The sequence below is a fragment of the Apium graveolens genome, chromosome 6 (genome assembly GCF_009905375.1).
Source record: "Apium graveolens cultivar Ventura chromosome 6, ASM990537v1, whole genome shotgun sequence".
Classification (NCBI taxonomy): Eukaryota; Viridiplantae; Streptophyta; class Magnoliopsida; order Apiales; family Apiaceae; genus Apium; species Apium graveolens.
Genome location: NC_133652.1, coordinates 245,868,891 through 245,892,382, shown reverse-complemented (window position 1 = coordinate 245,892,382; position 23,492 = coordinate 245,868,891). Strand labels below are relative to the sequence as shown.

The window sequence follows — 23,492 nt, the reverse complement described above, 5'->3', positions numbered from 1 at the left end:
GCTGATTTTGAAATTCAAAAATAGGTAATTAGTAATGAAGATGGGTCAATTGAAACTAATTGGATAGTCCATGGATATGGCAAAATATATAAGATTTGGGTCATGAGTAAATTTATTTACCCATTGATAAATTAAGGAGTAATCATTAAGATATATAGATCTATGAATGATACTACTTCGCCCCACTTATTTCGTACTATTTTGACTTTTCAAAGTCAAAATATTTATCAAATAAAAAGTCAAAATATTTACCAAATATTGTAAAGTTTATAAATAATTAAAAACTTATCATAAAAAAGTTCATGCGATATATATAATATCAAAATTAAAATTTCAATTTATCGAAATAGGAATGGATAATTTGTAATGATAAAAAATTGAGTAAAAAAAATAGTAGAAATGGAAGGAATGAGTAGTGCATTTATGTGTTAACTTGAGTAGAAAGTTGTATGATTGTGTTGTCCAAAGAAGGGAGAGGAAGATGGAGAAAGAGGCAAATTTAAAAGTGTGGTTCGACCGAGTTGACTCGGATCAAACCGGAAGCATCACAGCTGCCCAACTCAAGGTTTGTCCAAATTCGAGAGTTAGTAGCTGATAATAACATCACTTGTTTATTATTTGTTTGTTTTTTTAATTATCTTTTGATGATCAGGCTGCTCTCTCAGTTGGAAACCTAGAATTCTCCCTCTCTGTTGTCCAACAAATGATCAGGTATCTTTTATTCACCCCCTCCCTTTCTTTTCACTTCCCACAGAGAGATGGAGAGAGGGAGGGAGGGAGAGAGAGGGAGGGAGAGAGAGAGAGAGAGAGAGAGAGAGAGAGAGAGAGAGATTATACACACCCCCAACCTATATATGAATGAATGTTGCTTCTTTTGTGTTTGCAGGATGTACGATTTCGATCGCAATGGAACTATGAGCTTTCAGGGTAATTTCTAAACTACTCACAACTTTTATTTTACTTCTTTTTTCTTTTTCTTAATATTTGCTTCCTTTCACTTGCATTTCTTCATTTCTCTTGGAGTTTTGGATCATACATAATTTATATATTATGTTTCTTCTCTTTTTTTTGGCTGAATTAAAGATACGATCTGATTATTGACTCCCATTTTATTTTTATTTTTATTTTTTACCTTTGACTTAGGTTTGTTAAGTAAAATTGTCAAAAATTAAACTACAGTTTGAACAGATTTCGATTACGCAATTGGGGAACATTGTTATTATTTTTTTGAATATAGTCATTGAACACATTTGCAAATTGCACACACCCACATTGGTTTCAACAAGATTTGAACATTTAAGGGGATGTGATCGGTCCTGCTAGGCTAATAGCCCTTTAAGGGAAGGTGCTTGATCTCTGTAAAATGTTTTGTCATGTTTTGTCTGTGAAGGTTAGTCTAATGGATGCCTTTCAACAAATTTATAGACATTCATATCACAAGAAAAAGTTAGCTTTTTACTGGATGTACAATTTCTAAATGCATGTTCAGTGGTGTAAAAAGCACCAAAGTTTTTGAATAAAAAAGTCTTCACCCAATAAATAAGCCCAGGGATAATATATCGAGCAAGTTAATAAAAGCTGGTAAGAAGAATTATATAATACCTGGGAAAAATTATTGTCCGAATATTATCTTTTTGAAATATGGGTAAAAAATTAGGCATCTTAGTGGTGTTACTGTTGCATGATATATAACTAGGGGTACTAGAAGAAATAAATGCATTTACTTGATGAAACTACTAGTCCTTACATTTTATGCTCATTTCTGAAATTAGTAAAGACATTAGTACAACCATTAAATAATCAAATGCATGATCCTATGTTATCACAAACATGAGATACAGTTTTCTGCCAGGCTTAATAGGTGAAGCAGTTAATGTCTTGGTATTATAATCTTTGCAAACGTAAGTTGATTAAACTTTAAATGATTATTTTAAGCTTGGTTTGATAGTAAAATGTTTATATCTGTAGTGGAACTCCCCTACTTGACGTTTTATAGTTCTCTAGGGATAATTTTGATAAAAATATAATATGAATGGAAAAGAGGATGAAATTTATGTTAGAAAAGTTAATTCCAAATCCGTTTGTCTAAGAAGGGCCCCTTTGAATCCGTCTACTATATATTTTGTGAACCACAGAACATCCCCTTCCTCAGCATAGTTCTTATAATTTTCTGATCAAAAAATATTTGCAAAGACTAGTTAAATCATCTTTAATTGTGACTGAAGGTCAAGGCAAATCTGATGAAAATTTAATGGAATTAAATCAGATATTCAGATCTATCTTTCGATTATGTTTCAATCAGTCAATTGTGTTCTCTATTTTATCATTTAATATAAAAGCTATGCTACATATTTAAATTGATAATTTATGACCTAGTTGACATGTTCTTTCTTTTCCTTTTCTTTCAGAATTTGTTGAACTTAACCGGTTTCTTTTAAAGGTTAGCATCTTCTTATAATTTTTGGGCACTTGAAGAAGTCATCATATGACAGTCTGATTTTAAGCATGAACTAATCAATTTATTACTCCCTCTGTCCCATTGGGGTTGCCCCATTGGGGGACGGGGAGTTTGACACACATTTTAATGCTCCTCTAAAGTATAGTTATATAAATTATTTTGAATTTTTTTTCTTTTAAATAAAAATTTGAAGTTTAAAGTTTAATATAGAAAGAGAGAATTTTAAAAATAAATTACGGAAGTATACTTTATATTCACCTTAAAATGCGTGTTGAGTATTGAAAAAAAACATGTAGTGAATTGAATGGGACAGAGGAAGTATTAGATTAATGAAAAAGCTTAACATTTGGAAATAGTGTAGAGAATGTTAATGTGGAAGTTGGCCATGGAGAATCTATTAATATTTTTTATCAAATGGTGTATGCCACATTATCATTAGTTAAACCATTTGGTAATTTTTGTGGGAAGTCTAGCCCTACTCATAAAATAATATTTCCATCCTTGAAAATTTTACAACTGTAGATATTATTATATATATAGGTTAAAGTTATCATGTGGTTCCAAGTAGATTTAACGGTTACTGCGCATCTCAGTTGTGGAGTAAAGATCATATCTTTTAAATCATATTATACTTACAATTTTGCTATTTAGTTTTTTAAGTGGACTAAAGAACATTGGCACATCTATACTATTGTATTAAAGCCGAACCCCGAACCAAAAATAATTTTCTGTTAGTTAATCGGTACTATGGGTAATGGGTCTTATGGGCATCAAAATTAAACATAAGTTATCCGTTATCGGGTATGGAACATGACCTTTTTAATTATTTAATTAGAACTATGTTATAATTACAAACTCTTAGTAGTAATACATTACAAATATAAAATTACAATGTATACTATTTATTATATATATAAATATATTAATTTTTTTATACAAATAAAAATAGATACTGTATTAGAAGAAAATTTGTGCATTGCAACAAATATAAGTTAGTATGTGTTTAATAGCTGACACATCACTTGTTCCTTTTGGTTGGAATCAAGTGGAGGTAGGATGGAATTCAAATTACAAAGACAGTTATAGGCAGACTAATGAATGATAAAATAAAAAAAAGTATATTTTCCCCTCCCAATTCAATTGTTTCCAACCAATTGGTGCATTAGGAGTTTTATTTAACCTTCAACATTTGATCTCCAAATATTAGGCTTTTCTTTTATCAGCATCTATGTTTTCTGTAAAAAAAATATTAACAACTAACTCTTTTTCACCCTTTTTTTCGTAGTGTACTTCACCCGAAGGATAGTAAGTGAATGACTTACTTTCCGGGAAACAGTGGAAAACTGCTACTTTTCATTTTTAATTAGTCTTCTAATTTTTTGTTCATTATTTTTACATGTATGTAAGAGCCATTTATATAATATTGATTTAATCTTCTGTTGTCGTCCTGTTGGTGTTACTTAAACACTAACGTTCTTTAGTTCTGCTTCTACTACCAGTTTGTTAGTTTGTAAGATTTTCTTAAGATGAGAAGCACTCGAGGATGCTTTGTAAAGTCAAACATCTAATATTGTATAAAAATATTATCTAATTTCAGGTTCAACAAGCCTTTTCAGATTCGGAGAGGTAAATTACTGCCTTTTTTACTCTGAATATATTATGTCTCTATAACATGTTGCTTGACGTAATTATATAACGAAATCTTATCGATTGTTACTGTGATACATGATACGTCACACTCTATTTATTTCTATGTTATCCCGGACATGCTTAAAGTAGTAAAAATAAATGATGTCAATTCATGACCTTGAAAGTACAGGTCAAACCTATAGAGGTTAGAAATGTAGTTTAGAGGATTGGAATTAAATTAAGATACGAGGAGATAACTCGTCAATCTATTGATGATTCTATTAATTAAAAATAATTGGAATCATAACACCCTGAGTACCTGTCATAAGAAGTAATCGAGTTACCTACGTTTAAAAAGTCTACGGTTTGATACACTTCTTTTAAAATAGTGACTTACTTACTGATTCATGTCCTAGTGTAACTTTAAAAGTTAAGAAATTTTTTATAGTAAAAATGGTCCTTCAAACTCATTGCGTAGCACTCATATAAAATTATATATGAAAATCTATTCTTTAGTGTAAAATGTGGAAGACAAGTAACAACTGTTAAAAATTGTAAAAAGTAATGAATTGAAAATTAATTTGTGTTTGCAAAACTTCAGTTAATGTTGCTGATTTCTGAGTAAGTTACATATTACTGATTGTTGATGAATTGTGTGTTAAATAATAAGGTTATGATTTAGGTAGATATATGATTGCTTCTTCATTTAAGATAATTTGTAGGAGATTTTTAATGCTAATCCAAGAGGTTTCTTACTCCTGTATAAGGGGAATTTAACTTTTTTTTTAAAAAAAATTAACATCCTGGTGAGTATCCCAAACCCCTTACCCTGTCGTGTCCAACATCTAACTATCATGCTGTATCTTCATTCCATGTTATCCTTCCTCCACAACCCATAGCAAAACCTCTAATCGTTCATATTCAGATACTACTGCTTGTCAAGTGTATAGATAGGAGACATTGCTGCAAATTATTGATTTCTTACTACCATTTTCAGCGTGGACCAGCATTATCTCACCTATATTGCACTGATAAAGCAGGAGAAATAATATATTGCCATCCCTGGTCTGGATTATTCTCATGATCTTGTTCGAATTTCTTGCTTTAATACTGAACTCTGGGTTCTGTTCTGAAGGCCCAAGGCATGCCAAGCAAAGGCCCAGGAAGACATTTTTCCGTAACAATGCATTTCCCTATGCCCAGTGTTTCACCAACTTATCGATCCTTTCCGGCCTATTCTCATGATCTTGTTCGAATTTCTTGCTTTAATACTGAACTCCTAGGTTCTGTTCTGAAGGCCCAAGGCATGCCAAGCAAAGGCCCAGGAAGACATTTTTCCGTAACAATGCATTTCCGTATGCCCAGTGTTTCACCTACTTATCGATCCTTTCCAGCCTAAATGTTTTCAAAATTTAGAATTTACCCATGTTGAACTCGTAAGTTTTTAGATTTCAGGTTGGCTTCCGCAGTCGTTAAAAAATTCACTGTTTAAATTACACTTTAAGCAGGATTTTTTAAATAAAATTATGATACCTTATCCCTTAATGACTAGGGATGATCAAATTTAAATACTAAGCTGAGAAGAAACTCAGATTATTTTGAATGTAATTCCACTGTCTTATCCATACAATCCTGATCATTGGAGATTATTCCAGACTGTAAGTGGTATGATGACTGAATTGTACTAATTGAGTATGAGTTTACAAGATCATTTTCAAAATACCTAGTAGACATTATCCAAGTAGCAACAAAGAATGATATTTCTTGCAGTGTTACAGCTTTTTTAAATATCTGCTAGCCCAGTGTCAAATTTTGCACATTCGGTATCAACAATAGGCACTGCTGAGACGAAAGTCCTGGGACAAATTTATCTTTGCACAGCTGTGTCATCTTCTTTTTCCATCATTTTTCACATCTTGATTTTGTGAGAAGGCTTTTCTTTGCTAGGCTTTAAGAGCTCCAGTGCAAAGGTCAAAAGTAGCAATCCTTGCCTACACGATTTTACTAAAACAAATCAGATATCAAATTTAATTAATTAAAGCCCTAATAAAATCATTATGGAGGAAACATAATCAGGGAAAAGCATGATATTACATCGTTAAAAATGCACTTGACAAACTGTGATGTTTGAAATTACATTTATTCTCAAGTAAATGTTATTGAGGTCCCATCAGATTGAATTATTAGATCCTTAAATTACTTATTGTATCATTTAGTATGTTATACAGTGACTGTGCAAGTGGTTGCTAGCATATTAAAAGCTGTTATTTTAGTCCCGATTCTGAAAATTCTAGTTTTTCTAGCATAGCTCTCTCTCTCTCCCTCTCTCTCTCTCTCTCTCTGTGTGTGTGTGTGTGAGTGAGTGTGTGTGTGTTTTGGGGACGGGCAGTAGTATGAAATTGTTGGGCTAAGAAAATGATGAAAGTAGGACAAACCTTAGTAACCCATTTTTTGTTTATTGGTACTTACAGGGGTCGTGGATATATTGTTCCTGATGATGTTTACGAGGTAACAATTTCTGGTGCCATCTTCCCCTCCTTTTCTATGGTAGCAGCTTCCCAATAATATATGATGTTAGTGTTTCTCTGTTCTGTCTTTTAAGATGCTTGTTAATGCTGGACTTTCTTGACTGATTTGTGTTGGCTTGTCCATTGTGTGCTTTCCCCCTATTCTACTCTTTGTCAACCTCTTGTCTGTGTTACTTGGATTCAGATACGAAGTGTGGATCCAACACACATAAGCAACTCAGACTAAAATTTGTGAAAATTGGGGACTGTCCTAATTTTGGACACTGCTTAACTGATTGATAAACAAATGTATTTGACAAATATCATAATAAAAATTATGGTAAAGCTCAAACTTAACATTATTTTGCAAGGACTGTCTGAAGTAGGCGTAATCTTCTCATCTTTTATCTGTTTTTTTCTCGTTTCTCTATCTTTTCGTAAGTTCCTCACCAGTGGCCTCTAAGTTGGTCAAAGTGTCCATATCTCAGTCAAAGGTTCCCACACAGAACAAGTGTTTTGTTCGTAACTATTATGGTTTCTATAATTTTGTGCTAAGGCACCACCACAGATTGTCTCCCAGGATAAATTTTGCGCAATAAAGCAAGCACTTACAATGAAGATATTATTGAACACTTATTGGAAACAGATTTCAAATGCCATGATATATTATAGAGTGAAAAAGAAGGTTAGAAAGAAATGAATAAGAGTGTTGAATATTTAAATTATAAGGTGGAAGGCAAATAGTGGGATTAAACAATAAAGTCTACCCCTATAGTTTTTAAAATTAAATGTTCATTCTAATTAATAAACTGTTGGAAACAGATTTGAATGATAGATATCAAAAATAATGTTCACACCTCAATTTGAGGAATAAAAAGATTACATTGTTTAGTAAGCAGGACTAACCTGGTTTAGAAAGATGAGATTCAGTGGTTTAATAAGCAGGATTAAGCTGGTCCAAAAAGGTAAGATCCAGGTATTCTACTGTAATTGCACACATGCCCAGTTTTACAATGTCACTTTCAAGTTCCAAAAAAATGAGTTAAGAGGGATGGACTTGGTTTAAAACGGTGATCAAAGCAGTAGCTCAAGCAACAATAAACACAAAGTATGCACAAGTTTTGAATGTCATTATCACAATAATGGCAATTTCTGCAGATCCCACCGCAGAAGGCATAAAGTCTGGCCAATGTTCATGCTTTTGTACCGCAAGTAAAACATTCTACCTTATTGATTAATATAGACAAGCAGCAATGTTTCCATATGTTGCACTTTTTTATAGTAAAAAATTAATAATTAATTACAGATCTCCATCTTACAGACTTCAGAATGACTTACCGTGTGATTTTAATTGGATTGACATTAGATACAGAAACGTAGGCATAAACGAATTTCCATGTTCCTAGTTGTGCTTCTTGTATACATGTTTGCCTTATTTATCTTTTTGAAGTGATTTATATTTCTGACAGGCATTGCAAAAACTTGGCTTCTCGCTTGACTCTCCTGCATTTTACACAGTATGTCAGGTAAAAGCACACACTTTCTTTTTCTTAGAAAATGCCTAATAGTGTGAATAAGAGCAAACCTGAAGTAGATTTATATGACCAGAGAAAAAACTATGCACTTGGCCTTGCTATAAAGACGAGAAAAATTGGCAAATTACGATTGGGCCGCCCTACAACAACTTACCAATATTTCCTTAGTTTCTCTAACTTTTGGCGATTCACGATTTCACGTTCCTGTAGCTGCTCTATGATGATGAGTGGCTATTACATAAGGCTTGTTGGTAAATACAACATATTGTAATGAAGTAGTAATCCAAGTGACACCCACTCATTTGGTTATCAAGTTTAGCAGCCACATAAAGAATATGTTTACTCTTTTTGTTCTGGCCTAATAAAGCTCTCTCCTATTGCAAGTAAGCCCTGGATATACCTTTTCTAAAAACGATCAAGCTATGTTTTTTTTGCTAATTACGATCATGCTATGTTAATTTGTAAATTATTTTATTGTATATTTTTGCAAGATTACTATTTGGGTCAACCATATAAAACTCAAGGATTAATTTGATATGTTCTAATTCCTTTTGGATTTATTATTTTAGAGCTTCGACCAAAAGAAGAATGGACGATTTCGACTTGACGATTTCATATCCTTGTGTATATTTGTTCACTCTTCAAGGTAAGAAACTGTTATACAATCTTTGGCATGTCACATCGTTACTCAAAATGGAGCATATAACCACGAAAGGCATGTGCATCGAGAAAGTAGTCACTAGTTGGCCAATACATCAAAATCTCACAAACATATTGAGAATCAAGTCATTTTAGGAAAAATGCACACAATAGCACAAACTTGTACCATTATATGGGTTCAATACTAGGCAAACTTACATTTTCCATGCCTATTTATGGAATTTGTCGGGTTTGATTTGCTGGTGGTCAGCTCCATTGTAGATTAGTTTACCTGCCTTTATTTTGTTGTCTTGCAGCTGTATTTGAGATGCAACAATATCACAGTAAATACTTTTTATTGATATAATCCAGACATATAACTCCTGTCAAAAAAAAAATCCCGACATATGAGTATAACTCTTCATGGTGTGTGATATAATTCTGTAATCACCAAACCCATCCAATTTGCATACTGTTTCGTAAATCATGTCATTTTGCCAGACCAAACTGCTGATTACTTATACGCTTCTCATCTTATGTCTCTTAGGAACATGTTTAACTCATTTGACACGAGCAAACAAGGAAGGGTGACTCTTGATCTCAACCAGTTTATCTATTGTAGTGAGTGTACTGATTTTCCTATGTTGCGTTATAAAACTGCCAGACTGTAACCTCTTGAAATTTTCACTTTCTATGCATCATGTATAAACATGTGTTTTACTCTAGCTAGGTTTTGTTTTGAGGGTTAATATGATTCCTTTAATATCAACAAATGTATGTAACAAATGATTACTTATATTACCTCTTAGGTCATGTTTGTTTAAAAATTGTAGCCTTATTTACTTTAAATTTGAAGGACTATTTTCTCATAGAACTAGATATTGATCGTATTTTGAGTTCATTTCCATGGTGTTATGATATCTACTGAGAGAAGGGAATTAAGATCCCATAAAAATGAACCATGACGTCACACTGTATCTTTAACGAAAGAAAGTATCGTTTTTTTTATAAATTAGTTATCACTTTGATTCTAAAGTCGAGTATCATGAAGATGGTTCACTTCTTTTAGTTTCCACCCCTTCCACCCCACCTAATATTTAGCTATAAACAAGATGATTATGAAGTAGATTTGCACTTGCATTATTTTAGGTGTCCTCGTTCTTGCTGGTTCATCTATGTATCTCGGATATAAACAAGTGCTATTTAGCTTTTTGAATATCCATCCATTCATTCACGTGGGAAAAAAATAACTGATCATCGATATATTTGGCTATGTTATGTGTGCAAGGATCATAACTAAAAAATGTTAATGTTGCAGCTGCCAATTGCCGGATATAAAATGGCATACGAAGATTTATGAAGTGGCATTGTTTAGGAAGTGATGTTGCTGTAAGCATTCTTATGCTAGTTAGCTCCTTAAAGTTCATGCCCAACTCTGTTGTATTTTTAGATTCTTTTGTATATTTGACTCTTAGATTGCAATTTGCTAAATAATCATCCGCTTGATAATTATGAGAAATATGTTTATAATTACACTTTTACAGACTGGTCCATGATAAGATAAATATCACTTTCCAGAATGGTAAAACAAGGGCCTAATCAGATATAAATGATAAAACAAAGCCCTAAAATTTTTGTTTTTCTCAGCTCTATTGTAAGCAACTAAATACAGAGAAAAGGCTGACAAAAAGTAGTCTGATAACTAATGCTACCTCAACTACTATCACGAGTTATGTGCCTTGGGCCAACATAAAAGAAGTTGGTTCTATGGTTGTTCCGCAAGTCTTTGTCTACCCATCATAGATAACCAATTTCTTCTTGTACACATCTAGGGCAATCTTGGTTGACACTTTGGCTTGTCTATTAGTTTCAGAATGATCTACAAATGCAAATGTAACACCTATCTCATAACACATATGATGTGTTGGGATTGTTTTACCATCATCTAGAACTGGCCAATAATAGATGAAGAAGTTTGAATGCTGAAAGAGTTGAGTAACATCATACTGAGGTTGCCAAGACCATGGAATCCAGGTCGAATTTATAGGAAATTTGTCGTTTGACACGGAGAAGAGTGTGCTGAGAGATTGAACTGGGCGGGATAAATGATATTATTAAACAGAAATTAATGAAAAGCGTTTCGTAAATTCTAAAAACTGTTGTCCGGAAAAGCTTTTGCAGAAAATAACTATCAGTTTCACCATCAAAACTTCTCAAAAACATTATTTTTATATATTATATCTCAAAATATGCATAAAATAAAAACATCACCAAACAATCATAATTTTTCCCAACACAACAATTTTCAACAAACACTCCCAAATGGAGTCTCATTAGACCATGAGTAGAGAGTCGTTATTGGATCGAGCAGTGGGTTTAAACTCGAAACATCTAACCATGAGCTTAACAATGAGTATACCCAATATTCTCAAGAAGATGATATAAGTAAACCATAGCTTAAAAGTACCAACAATGGTGATTGCTAATTATTTAGCATCAATCTCGCAAAAGCTTCTTCCCCGTTGATTCGTGAAGTACAAAAGTGCATTCAAGAGAAATGAAATGGATGCATGTTTTGCAAATGTAAAGATGTATAGGTGGACTCGACAGCTGAGTAGACACAGACACACACATGAATAAGCACATCATACAAAATGAAAGTGGTTTATTACATGAACATCAGTACAGAGGCATGGTAAAGTACTTACAGGCAAGTCATCTCTTGTGAAATGTACGTGCATGACAATAATCAATTAAATAATGAAGAGGATTTTTGAGTTGGCAATATGTAAAACTCATCAGTAGCTATGTATGATAGCGCTAGGTAAATATGATTTGTTATTAAACAGGAGGTGGTATTGTTCTACCGCTAGCTCGACCGCAGAGTAGAGCATTTTTTGGAATGGAGTATTCGTCTCTGGGAGACTCGACTGGAGAGTAGACTCTCAAATAAAATTGCTGTCCCAGGTACTGTCGTGCCCAATACTCGCTTCTTAGATTCCACATTCCTACATTGTCTAGCGATATATAGATTGCCGTCCAAGATCTAGGATATACCTGCAGGCAGCACCAAATTTTATTTAAGTTAGCTTTGACAAAGAATTCATTAGAAAACGAGTAGTAACTTTAGTCGTGAAGGTATATAGCTGTCGATGAAAATTGTAGGTATTGTGTAGAGTACCTGTGTGGTTGAACGCGAAACAGCATCTACTAGGTTATATTGATTCCGGGATGAAGGAGTCCATGAACCCCCGTCCATCCTGCAGGCAATTGATAGTTAATTAATATATGTATAGACTTGTAATATGATCAAGAAGGATTTTCGGAGGATTCATATATGTAATTTAGTTATGCTTACCCAACTACGAAAAAGGAGTATCCATCAAGGTGATAGGTCTGAGTGGTCTTCTCATGATTCTCAAACACAATCTCCAGAAAAGCTCTGAAATCAGCACCCATGACAGATGTGTCTAGATGCAACGGCTCCTGTCCATTTGCACTGTCAGGTATGCTTCCAACTCGGAAGACTCCATCAATTTTAAAGAAGTCAGCAAGCTTAAGAGGTGTATCCGATGGTATGAAGGAAACACCATTGATACCATATCTCTGCTTCCCATTCACTTGACTTGGTTTGTTAACAAGCTTCACTGTCCTGCTTATATTGATAAGTCCGTAATGATATGATCCTTGTGGGTTGGGTCTTGGACCGCTTGCAGTCAAATTAGTCCTGATGGAACGTGCCTGGTTTAATGACCAGCGGATGTGGTTGGTAGGACCAGGAGGAGGCAGGCCAAAAACAGGTTTCTGAGAATTAGAGTAGTGAAGGACGCCTGTGGTGGTGAGGAGATCTTTATCTGCGACAAAGAGCGCGGAAACTGTGATATAAAAGTCCTGAGCTGGCTGATCTGCAGTGACCAACACAGAGTAGGATTGACCAACATGGACATCAAGTGATGTATATGTGGTTTGTAAGGTATGGGTTCCTTCTACTTCAACCAACATCATTTTGTGACCCTGGATTCGAAAGTTGAGAGAATTACGTAACCCTACATTCGATATCCTGAATCTGTAGGTTTTCCCTGCATATATATGGGAGCAAAATAATGTTAAATAGTGTCTAGCATAACATGTGACGGTCTACTTAGATATGTCTAGTACCAAGGAGATATACATACTCCATTATCTATAAGTACCTTGTTCAACTGTGAAAGATGCTGCAGAGCCATTTGTACCATGGCCGTTGATTAATATTCCATCTGGGTAAGGCAGCATTCTTCCATAGTCCAAAATTCTTCTTAATCTCTGTTTACAGTACGAATAGTAGCTCAATTTAATTGTTTCTAATAAAGCAAAGCATAACCTTAATTAACTAGCCAGAATGCATTGTAAATAAAATTTGATGAAAATTGACAAGATTCCATACCGCATGATTGGATTTGTACCAATCTCCAATGAGAAGAGTGAAATCTGCAGCAGGGTCAGAGAAGGGGACAGGAATACGAGGTCTGCTGAGAATTCGAATGCCTCCAAAACCACCGGCAGCCTTGTGGAAAGCGAGAGAAGGGAAGTAATAGAAGCTGCCTATTTGATCCTTTGCTTGCATTTTGTATGTAAAGTTCTTCCCTGGAGGAATGGGACATGTTGTTCCATATACTCCATCTTGGTATGAATTTCTTCTTTGTTGAAGCCCATTCCTGCATGCCCGCAGTACATGTCACTTGAGTATAGTTGTATACACATTGTACCATGCATGATGGTGCATTGTTATTTTTAAGAATTTTTTTCAAGAAAAAAAGGAAAAATATGAGAAAATTTATGGAAAAGAAATAAAAGGGAAAGCAATTCATAACAACTAGGAAATTGCTAATTTGAGACTTTGAGTGATGTTGGAAGCCAAATAATTGACAAATTCAGGGAATCGGTTAGAATTTTAAATATTTAATATACAGGCCATACCTAGAAACAACTCCTAACAATATAACTTGCTGACCAAGAGAGAGAGAGGGAGAGAGAGAGAGAGAGAGGTGAACTAACCAGGAAAGGAGAAAAGGCTCAGGCAAGTGATTATGGACATTGATGATGAGATTGTCATTTGTAACACAGTCAATATCAGGTCCAGGGAATTGTCCATTTATAAGAATACCCTGCAATGCATTGTCAATATAGTTATGATAAGTACACGAGCGTTCATAATGAGGGGGGTTCAGGACTTCAAGGCAAGTATAGAAGAAACAAATAGAAATTAGCTAGCTAGGGGGTATATATTGGTGGTAACTGGTAATATAAATATACCCTTTGCTTAACACCCATGGGATAAATGTCGCCGTACGTGATCGTCCAGTCGAAATATTTGTATGGATCTTCAGCACCAACAATGTTAACTACACTATGACAAACCAGAATGGCAGAGATCATAAGTATCAACAGACTACATTTTCCCATGCCTTTGCTACTTGGCAGCATTATTCTTATACGATCTAGCTATTTCTCTGTAGATACTGGCCGGATGTCGATATCGATATTCTCTCTATATAATGTGTTTGATATTGTGAGATATATGTTGTAAAAACTGATGTTGGAGAAGAAACAAGCCAAGGTATGTATATATTGATGATGGTGAAGAAAGGAACTCAACCAACACACTTATATACAAAACTACAACTTACGTAACATATTATGTAATGGTCATGTAGCAGCTGGAGATAGCTGCAGCCTGTTGGCGCGTAATAGAAATGATTTTGTTCCCTTTTCCAAGCTGTATTTTTATTACCATTTCCTTCTCTTTCACATTCTTAATTTTGCCCTTATTAAACTCACTCTCTTTTGTCAAAATAATATATAATGCTTGTCGTGTATCTTCGAATTTAGGTTTAACTTTCCTTCCATTTATTTTGTCCTCGATCAGAAATTAGAGTTTTTAGCAATTAGGTAAAACTTACCAAATTTAATATTATTTTTAGCTCAATTAGCAATGCGGTACTCCAAGCTGGAGGGATTAATATTTTGACATTTTAGTCCTATAAGGAAAATATATAATCGTAAGAACTTACTAATTAGAGATAATTTTAGAGATAATTACAGTTGACACCCTCTAACTTGCTAGAAAAATAAATATGTACAAAAAGTTTGGGAAAAATAAATTGCACCCTTTAACTTAAATATGGGTATTTATGCACCCCTGATCAGAAAATCATTGAATTGGACAGGGGTATAATCGGAACTTCAGAAAAAAATAATTAAAATAAATTTTATCTATTTCAAATAATAAAGTGTAGGGATCTAACATCTCCAAATAGTTTAAAAAATTATGTAAAAATTTACTGGACTTGTAAGGTTATTTACTTATTTACTCCAATGAATTGACTATAGTGATTGCCTATATTTTAAAAAATAGTATATTGTTATTATTTCAGGTTATTATAAAGAAAATGCATAATTTGAATATGGTAATAGATTATGTTTAATTTAACTACAGGTTTTTAGATATTCAATAAATATAGCCAATATAAATAGATTGGCTAAATTTTTAGATTTACATAATATCTAAATAATATATTTATGTAAATTGCAACCCTGATTCACGTGTTTTGCAGGATATTGCGTGAGTTCGTAGAATTTACCCAGTACGCACCCGAAGGGTAGCGCAGATTAACTACAATAATGTTTTTTATATATTTATTTATATTTGGTACATTTTTAACTAAAAACGCATCTCCATTAAAAATGCTCTAAATAAGATAAAAATGGGGATATATATTAAGAATTTGAGATGATACGGTTTGTGCAACCATTAAGATTTTGTTTGTATCGATAATTAGCAAAATGTGAACAAATTGAATAATAGAGTTCATACAAGTATTAATCTTAGGTGGATAGAGTATATAATGATAAATTGGAATGGGTTGAACACCGAAACGCGTAGAAATGATGATGGATACGGTTGAAGGAAAGTATTGTGTGAAAATGATTGGGACGAGAGTTTCTTTTATGGTTTAAATTGATGTTAAATCGGGAATGCCCGTGATTCTTGACGCAACACACGGAATGTTCATGCATGTGCTTAGCTGTGTCTGTGTGTTTTTTTTCTTCTGTACCCCAACGCTACGCTACCTAGTATTTCATCAAACCAACACCACCATACCAATGCGTCTCATGATTGTAATAATTTTTTTACTTTCCAGTTTTAACACATGATCAATACCACTAGTCGCCATTCTGGAAATTCTCCATTTTACTAATTAATTTTACGCAGGACACATAATTAATTTGATTTTTAAAATTCAATTAATTTTCATGTATTCTTCTAAATTGGTATATTATAAACAAATTATTATATATATAAAATAGAATTTCAATTAAGTTTATATAATTGTAAATCATATAATATGGTAAATATGTTATCTTATAAATTATTGCTAAAGACACGATATAAAAATTACATATAATTTAAAATATTAAAATAAATCTAATTTTCACTATGATTAATCCTTCTGATTAATACCCGATTTTCCAAATAATCTTAAATCAGTATTTTGACTGATGTCTTCTATTTACTGAATTTTATAACATTTATACTAATATGATAATAAAAAAAATTTAGTTAACACCGTACAATTTTCAGTTAACACAAGACCAATACTTATAAAAAATTTCAGTTAACGCAACAGGCAGCACCAATGCGTTACATGCAGTAATAAATTTTTCAGTTTACACAAGATCAATACTGATACATAACATGCATTGAAAAAATCAGTTACGAAATGCCTCCACTAAAAAATGAACAATGCACTATAATACTAGAAAATGTGTTATAATTTAAAAAAATATTTAATTTTATTTATAGTGATATAATAATAAGAAATAAGTTGGATATAAAATGAATATTACTAATTTTTAACACTTATTAATATCAAAAATTACGAAAAATCTAGTTAAATGGATAAAAAAATTAAATTTAAACCACCAATTCCTAACATAGTCAAGTAAATGGTGTCCCCAAACAAGTTACCGTCTAGCAATACACATGTACACAGGCACAGCAGGTTACTCGGTGACTTCGTATTTGGTGAAGAAACAGCAACGTCCAGGAAGGGGTTTAGTGAAATCATTACGGTTTAGACTATGTAGATTTACGCGGTTTATGGGAGACTGAAGTTGGAATAGTTTGATTCTCAACTTGCATATGTAAAATCTACTGATTATGGAGTGATGCTACGATGTCCAAGCTTAAATTTACTGATTTCCCACAATCATCAACCTCGTCTAATTTTTTCTTAAAGTTAAAGGGTGAAATGTTCAACATTTCACACCTTTGAAAATTGGTCCTTCATATCATTAACATCTATATATCTATATAAAGGAGAATCTCGAGTGTCTACGTGGCAGCCTTGAGATGGCATCAAACTTCCTTCTCATTTTCTCAAGCCCTCACTGATTTATTCTCAATTCTTGCGATATTAAGTTGTGAAACGCTTATCATTATCATCATAATTATTAGCAGAAATACCAAGAGGCAATTCATTCACCAACCAAATCGAATTTAATCATCATCACTTACGGTCTTCTTGCCTTCCCATGCCAAATAGTATGAAGTGATTGCTATAAATCTGCTACAAACTACAAAAATCAATAGGAAAGTACCAAATTGCCTCTCCTATGGATTTCACGCTCAGGTAATTTTTTAATTTTTTGATTTGTGATTTTATATCACATATCAATCTGTGTTAAAGATTGGATTTTTTGCTTAAATGTCATCTGGGTATGTGTTTTTATGCTTTATTTTAGTAACTATGTTGTTATATGCTTCATCTGTTGTATGTTTGTTGCCAATTACTTGCAATTTAGGGTAATTTGGGATAAGAAAAAATCGAACTTTGTGGTGTGTTGATTTATGACTATGGGCTAAAATATGAGTGCTTGTGATTGGAGATTTTTCAACAATTGATTTTGTTAGTGAGATTGGAATTTTTTGGGGGTGGAGGAGGTTTGGAATAAGGGGGGAACTATCGATAGGTTCTTTAAGGATGTGTATATTAGGATCTTGAATCAAAATTCTTAGTTAATGACCAGGTTAGAGTTTTGTATTGGTTTTTACACAAAAATTATAGGCAGGGCATATAAAGCAGGTGTTATGGTGTTATCAGGGGTTGTGAGAGATTTGTTAAGTAAAAGCAAAAACCACTATGGGACCGGGCAAAAATTATTGACATCTTGGGTGCTAAGTTGGCAAAGAGTGCAGTTGAGGTGCCAATTACATGGAATATACAAGTCAACACTTGGTTGCGTCACTGTTAACCTCTCTTACTTAATCTATGTTTTGTAAATTGTAAGCGTTGTTTACCCCATCCTCCTAACTATAAGCAAGGCAAGTTGACAAACTATCTCAAAAAATTTCACTCTTACACAAACAGACTAAAGTCATTATAGGCGGTAATTAACTGTTAAAGAAATACATTTAAGATGATGTTTTTTCCCTCTAGATGTCTATGGGAGACTCCTCCAAAAAGGAAAGAAACCAAGTTTATTCCACTTGCTGGCTACACAAACTGTCACTGCTGTTTGGCATGTAAGTCTTAGGAAAAAGTTCTCTGTCTTTACTCTTACGATGTGTATCTCCCGTTTTTGTTCTACTCGGTGCTAATTTCGTTATTAGTCGTTATTAGTCTGAGGCTTGCATATATTATTACTATTTTTGTTTAAGTCTTGCTAAAATTATTATTGTAACTGCCAAAAGTAATTTCTAATAGAGTGCCATGTTAACATTTTTAAAAAATTAATGACTAAAAATGGGAAATTAAAGAGAAGAAACAATTAGGGAAGAGGATCTATGCATTTTTTAATTGAAGGTTCTTAATTTCTTCTACTTGTAATGCCATCAAATCGTACCCATCAATGTAGTAGTAGGATCATTCTCATTGTCTTTGATGGCCTTTTAATTCTCAGAATGGAGTTAATATTTCACTAATAATAGGTGTCGCTCTGTCATGCTACAGTCTGACAAGGTAACATGTTATCTTAATTAGGGACGAAAATTATTAAGAGCCTTACAATGCTCAAAGTCATGAGTTCTTTTTTATTTTTTGGGTGTGTGCATGATGTGTGTTTGTACATATGCATCATATCTGGTGTAAAATTGTTGCTTCTTCAGTTTGATTAATTTGGGTGGTTTGTTTGTATGACAGGGTTTGTATCCTGGATACTTATATTCTTCATTCATTCAATTCTACTTATAGTTGGTTCAAGAGGTAACAAACAGGCATCTCAGATTCTTCAATGTTATATTAATTGGACATTTCTGTGTTAGTCTTAATTTTAACTTTACATGTTTATGAACAATCATTTACAGATGGTAGCAAATGATTACTCCGAAAATGGCTATACTTCAGAAGATTCTTTTCGTCATGAACTTTGCTTACACAATTCTGGTTCTGAACTATGCCTGTGTCGGTTTTTTAGTAAGTTTTACATCTTTTTATAAAGAAGAGAAGTGGATTTTAGGAATTGATCTATTTATAAGATTAAGGAAATTTAAGAAACTGTTTACTTGATTGATCAGGGGTGTTAATTTTAAATGAAACACTAAGTGCATACAAAAGTGTGTACTTTGTCACTGCTGTTTGGCATGTAAGTCTTAGGAAAGAGTTCTCCGTCTTTACTCTTATGATGTGTATCTCCCGTTTTTGTTCTACTCGGTGCTAATTTCATTCTTAGTCTGAGGCTTGCATATATTATTACTATTTTTGTTTAAGTCTTGCTAAAATTATTATTGTAACTGCCAAAAGTAATTTCTATTGGAGTGCCATGTTAACATTTTTAAAAAATTAATGACTAAAAATGGGAAATTAAAGAGAAGAAACAATTAGGGAAGAGGATCTATGCATTTTTTAATTGAAGGTTCTTAATTTCTTCTACTTGTAATGCCATCAAATCGTACCCATCAATGTAGTAGTAGGATCATTCTCATTGTCTTTGATGGCCTTTTAATTCTCAGAATGGAGTTAATATTTCACTAATAATAGGTGTCGTTCTGTCATGCTACAGTCTGACATGGTAACATGTTATCTTAATTATGGACGAGAATTATTAAGAGCCTTACAATGCTCAAAGTCATGAATTCTTTTTTATTTTTTGGGTGTGTGCATGATGTGTGTTTGTACATATGCATCATATCTGGTGTAAAATTGTTGCTTCCTCAGTTTGATTAATTTGGGTGGTTTGTTTGTATGACAGGGTTTGTATCCTGGATACTTATATTCTTCATTCATTCAATTCTACTTATAGTTGGTTCAAGAGGTAACAAACATGCATCTCAGATTCTTCAATGTTATATTAATTGGACATTTCTGTGTTAGTCTTAATTTTAACTTTACATGTTTATGAACAATCATTTACAGATGGTAGCAAATGATTACTCCGAAAATGGCTATACTTCAGAAGATTCTTTTCGTCATGAACTTTGCTTACACAATTCTGGTTCTGAACTATGCCTGTGTCGGTTTTTTAGTAAGTTTTACGTCTTTTTATAAAGAAGAGAAGTGGATTTTAGGAATTGATCTATTTATAAGATTAAGGAAATTTAAGAAACTGTTTACTTGATTGATCAGGGGTGTTAATTTTAAATGTAACACTAAGTGCATACAAAAGTGTGTACTTTGTCACTGCTGTTTGGCATATAAGTCTTAGGAAAGAGTTCTCCGTCTTTACTCTTATGATGTGTATCTCCCGTTTTTGTTCTACTCGGTGCTAATTTCGTTCTTAGTCTGAGGCTTGCATATATTATTACTATTTTTGTTTAAGTCTTGCTAAAATTATTATTGTAACTGCCAAAAGTAATTTCTATTGGAGTGCCATGTTAACATTTTTAAAAAATTAATGACTAAAAATGGGAAATTAAAGAGAAGAAACAATTAGGGAAGAGGATCTATGCATTTTTTAATTGAAGGTTCTTAATTTCTTCTACTTGTAATGCCATCAAATCGTACCCATCAATGTAGTAGTAGGATCATTCTCATTGTCTTTGATGGCCTTTTAATTCTCAGAATGGAGTTAATATTTCACTAATAATAGGTGTCGCTCTGTCATGCTACAGTCTGACAAGGTAACATGTTATCTTAATTAGGGACGAGAATTATTAAGAGCCTTACAATGCTCAAAGTCATGAATTCTTTTTTATTTTTTGGGTGTGTGCATGATGTGTGTTTGTACATATGCATCATATCTGGTGTAAAATTGTTGCTTCTTCAGTTTGATTAATTTGGGTGGTTTGTTTGTATGACAGGGTTTGTATCCTGGATACTTATATTCTTCATTCATTCAATTCTACTTATAGTTGGTTCAAGAGGTAACAAACAGGCATCTCAGATTCTTCAATGTTATATTAATTGGACATTTCTGTGTTAGTCTTAATTTTAACTTTACATGTTTATGAACAATCATTTACAGATGGTAGCAAATGATTACTCCGAAAATGGCTATACTTCAGAAGATTCTTTTCGTCATGAACTTTGCTTACACAATTCTGGTTCTGAACTATGCCTGTGTCGGTTTTTTAGTAAGTTTTAAGTCTTTTTATAAAGAAGAGAAGTGGATTTTAGGAATTGATCTATTTATAAGATTAAGGAAATTTAAGAAACTGTTTACTTGATTGATCAGGGGTGTTAATTTTAAATGAAACACTAAGTGCATACAAAAGTGTGTACTTTGTCGCAAGTGATATTTCAATCCTATTAGTTCTTATTGGTAAGATCATTAAACCTGCAAAGCCAGCAAGAACTAAAGCTCTAAAAGACGAATTAGGTAGACTTGCATCTTTAGAATTGAAAGTTATTCATGGTCTGTAAAGCAATGTATCTTACTGCGATACATTGCCTTCATATTGAATTTATTATTGCTTATACAGTTGAATCTTTTCCAGGTATACTTCGGTTTGAATTTATCAGACATGTTGGATGAATGAAAATTGTACATACAACAAGTAAAATGTATGCTTCTTTGTTGTGGGAGCTTGCTCAGCATCTTTATGACAAGGTCTGAGTTTTCTTTTTGTTTGAACAGTGAAGTATTCTATCGTTTACTGTATTTTATATGTTTGCAAGGGGGAATATTTCTCAGACGATCCTGTGATGATATGCAGTGTCTTAAGAAGATGAATGTTTTATATCTTATCCCCTGTTGAGAATTGCTTCCTGCAAATATTAGGCAGCCAAATTTGTTGTTGTCTGGTACATTATTTTAATTTCTTGAAATTTGCGGAAATGGTGAGCGTATTGTAGCATTTTACTAACAGTATACTATCAATTTGTTATTAATTTATTTAAATTTCTTTGAAATTTGCGGATATAGTGAGTGTATTGTAGCATTTTACTAACTGTATACCATCAATTTGTTGTTATATTATTTTATTTTCTTTAAACTTTGCGGATATGGAGTGTATAGTAGCAACTCTTATGGATAATCTTTCATAAATTAATATGTAAGTCATGAATATTATAATATGCTTTCTAATTTGACAATCAATATATTAAAAATTTGAGCCTCCTAATTTGACGATCAATATATTGATTTTTTTTGTAAATTGTAATTTATTGTGTTTGATCATATTGTTTATTATTAATTCGAATGTTTTTGTTGTTGTATTTGTATGCAGATTTAAGTTATATGGATCCCCATACCTTATTCACCTAATAAGCTGTAGATTTCTTGTAAATTTAACCATATATGGGCAGACCGGTGGTTTTGTAGGCGAGAAAAAAGATGGTTTTGCATATACTGCCCAGGTAAACCAATAATAAAAACTAGGTGACCAATGGCTTGACCACCTATCTGCACCGCGACAGAGCTGCAAAATATAAGCTGGTATAACATTTAATCAACACTATATGATGTATTCATTCGGTGCAACTCTTTGGAAATAATTTTACGTGCACCCAAAACTACTATACAATTATAGATTCATTGCAACTAATCATCCTCAACTTGGAAGATGTAGCCTATTGTATCTTTGTCAAGGCACGAGGTCACATAAAATCTTCACACATTTGGTGGACTGATGAGAGCTAATTGCCATTAATGGAATGGAGGAATAGCAAGAAGTTTCGATACCGGAAATGGTGATCCGGTCTACAAACCAATGATGCAGAACTTAACAGGATTTAGTTGGGAGTAGAGGATGGAAGTTTAGCTGGGTGGGGAGAAACAACCAGACGCGCTCGTGGACAAACAAGTGATATAGGTATCTTGCTGAATTTGTGATGATAATCTTTATAGAGGAATTTTAGTTATATAGGCTACTGATTTTTTGTCTGATTTTCAGAGTGATTAAATTTGGCTTTGCCATTTATAAATGTCTTTGCACACTCATATTTTGGGTGTCCCCATTAGAGTGCAGTGGTTCTCCTTAGATGTATGATTTGCATAATTTTGTATGTAGAGAAATATAAAACTGATGTTCTATAGGATCTTAGTTTTTTGTATCATCATGTCTTGATGGAAACGGATCCTTAAAGTGTTTTTTATTTTTTTTAATTTCATATGTATTTTGATCAATCCATCTAAAAACAATCCTTTCAAAATGCTCGGACTTCTGATATAATACATCCCAAGGCTGGAGATGTTTCATCTTATTCATTGTTATCACTTAATATTTTTTTCCTGATATTTTAATAATATTATAATAAAAAAAATTATGACAAAATAAATCGCAATACTTTATTTGATACCGTTTAA

At 32.9% G+C, this 23,492-nt stretch overlaps 2 protein-coding genes and 1 long non-coding RNA gene across 3 annotated transcripts; 2 read left to right on the top strand and 1 right to left on the bottom strand.

Annotated features, from left to right (window-relative positions):
• Positions 1-396: 396 nt before the first annotated feature.
• Positions 397-10,311, top strand: LOC141666990 (uncharacterized). The gene is made up of 10 exons (XM_074473260.1): positions 397-565; positions 653-711; positions 887-927; positions 2,409-2,440; positions 4,056-4,084; positions 6,559-6,595; positions 8,064-8,120; positions 8,699-8,775; positions 9,316-9,389; positions 10,087-10,311. The coding sequence occupies exons 1-10, from the start codon at positions 482-484 to the stop codon at positions 10,104-10,106; spliced, it is 510 nt and encodes a 169-aa protein (XP_074329361.1). The 5' UTR covers positions 397-481; the 3' UTR covers positions 10,107-10,311.
• A 1,068-nt stretch (positions 10,312-11,379) lies between these two features.
• Positions 11,380-14,397, bottom strand: LOC141666989 (L-ascorbate oxidase homolog). The gene is made up of 7 exons (XM_074473259.1): positions 14,061-14,397; positions 13,803-13,912; positions 13,192-13,462; positions 12,962-13,070; positions 12,127-12,847; positions 11,950-12,028; positions 11,380-11,825 (listed from the first exon to the last, which is right to left on the bottom strand). Exons 1-7 carry the CDS (start codon positions 14,229-14,231, stop codon positions 11,610-11,612), a joined length of 1,677 nt encoding a protein of 558 aa, XP_074329360.1. The 5' UTR covers positions 14,232-14,397; the 3' UTR covers positions 11,380-11,609.
• Positions 14,398-16,998: 2,601 nt separating this feature from the next.
• LOC141668146 (uncharacterized) lies at positions 16,999-23,148 on the top strand. Its single transcript, XR_012552938.1, has 11 exons — positions 16,999-17,440; positions 18,248-18,333; positions 18,950-19,012; positions 19,114-19,222; positions 19,998-20,060; positions 20,162-20,270; positions 21,046-21,108; positions 21,210-21,563; positions 21,682-22,239; positions 22,414-22,622; positions 22,756-23,148. It is a non-coding gene; the product is annotated as an uncharacterized LOC141668146 (long non-coding RNA).
• Positions 23,149-23,492: the final 344 nt, after the last annotated feature.

Bases quoted from the DNA above. Each gene is read 5' to 3' on its own strand.
- LOC141666990 (XM_074473260.1), top strand. From the start codon at position 482: ATGGAGAAAGAGGCAAATTTAAAAGTGTGGTTCGACCGAGTTGACTCG. The intron at 712-886 runs GTATCTTTTATT...TTGTGTTTGCAG, and splicing joins GTTGTCCAACAAATGATCAG to GATGTACGATTTCGATCGCA. The intron at 4,085-6,558 runs GTAAATTACTGC...TGGTACTTACAG, and splicing joins GCCTTTTCAGATTCGGAGAG to GGGTCGTGGATATATTGTTC.
- LOC141666989 (XM_074473259.1), bottom strand. From the start codon at position 14,231: ATGCTGCCAAGTAGCAAAGGCATGGGAAAATGTAGTCTGTTGATACTT. The intron at 13,071-13,191 runs GTATGGAATCTT...TACTGTAAACAG, and splicing joins GGTACAAATCCAATCATGCG to AGATTAAGAAGAATTTTGGA. The intron at 12,848-12,961 runs GTACTTATAGAT...ATATATATGCAG, and splicing joins ATCTTTCACAGTTGAACAAG to GGAAAACCTACAGATTCAGG.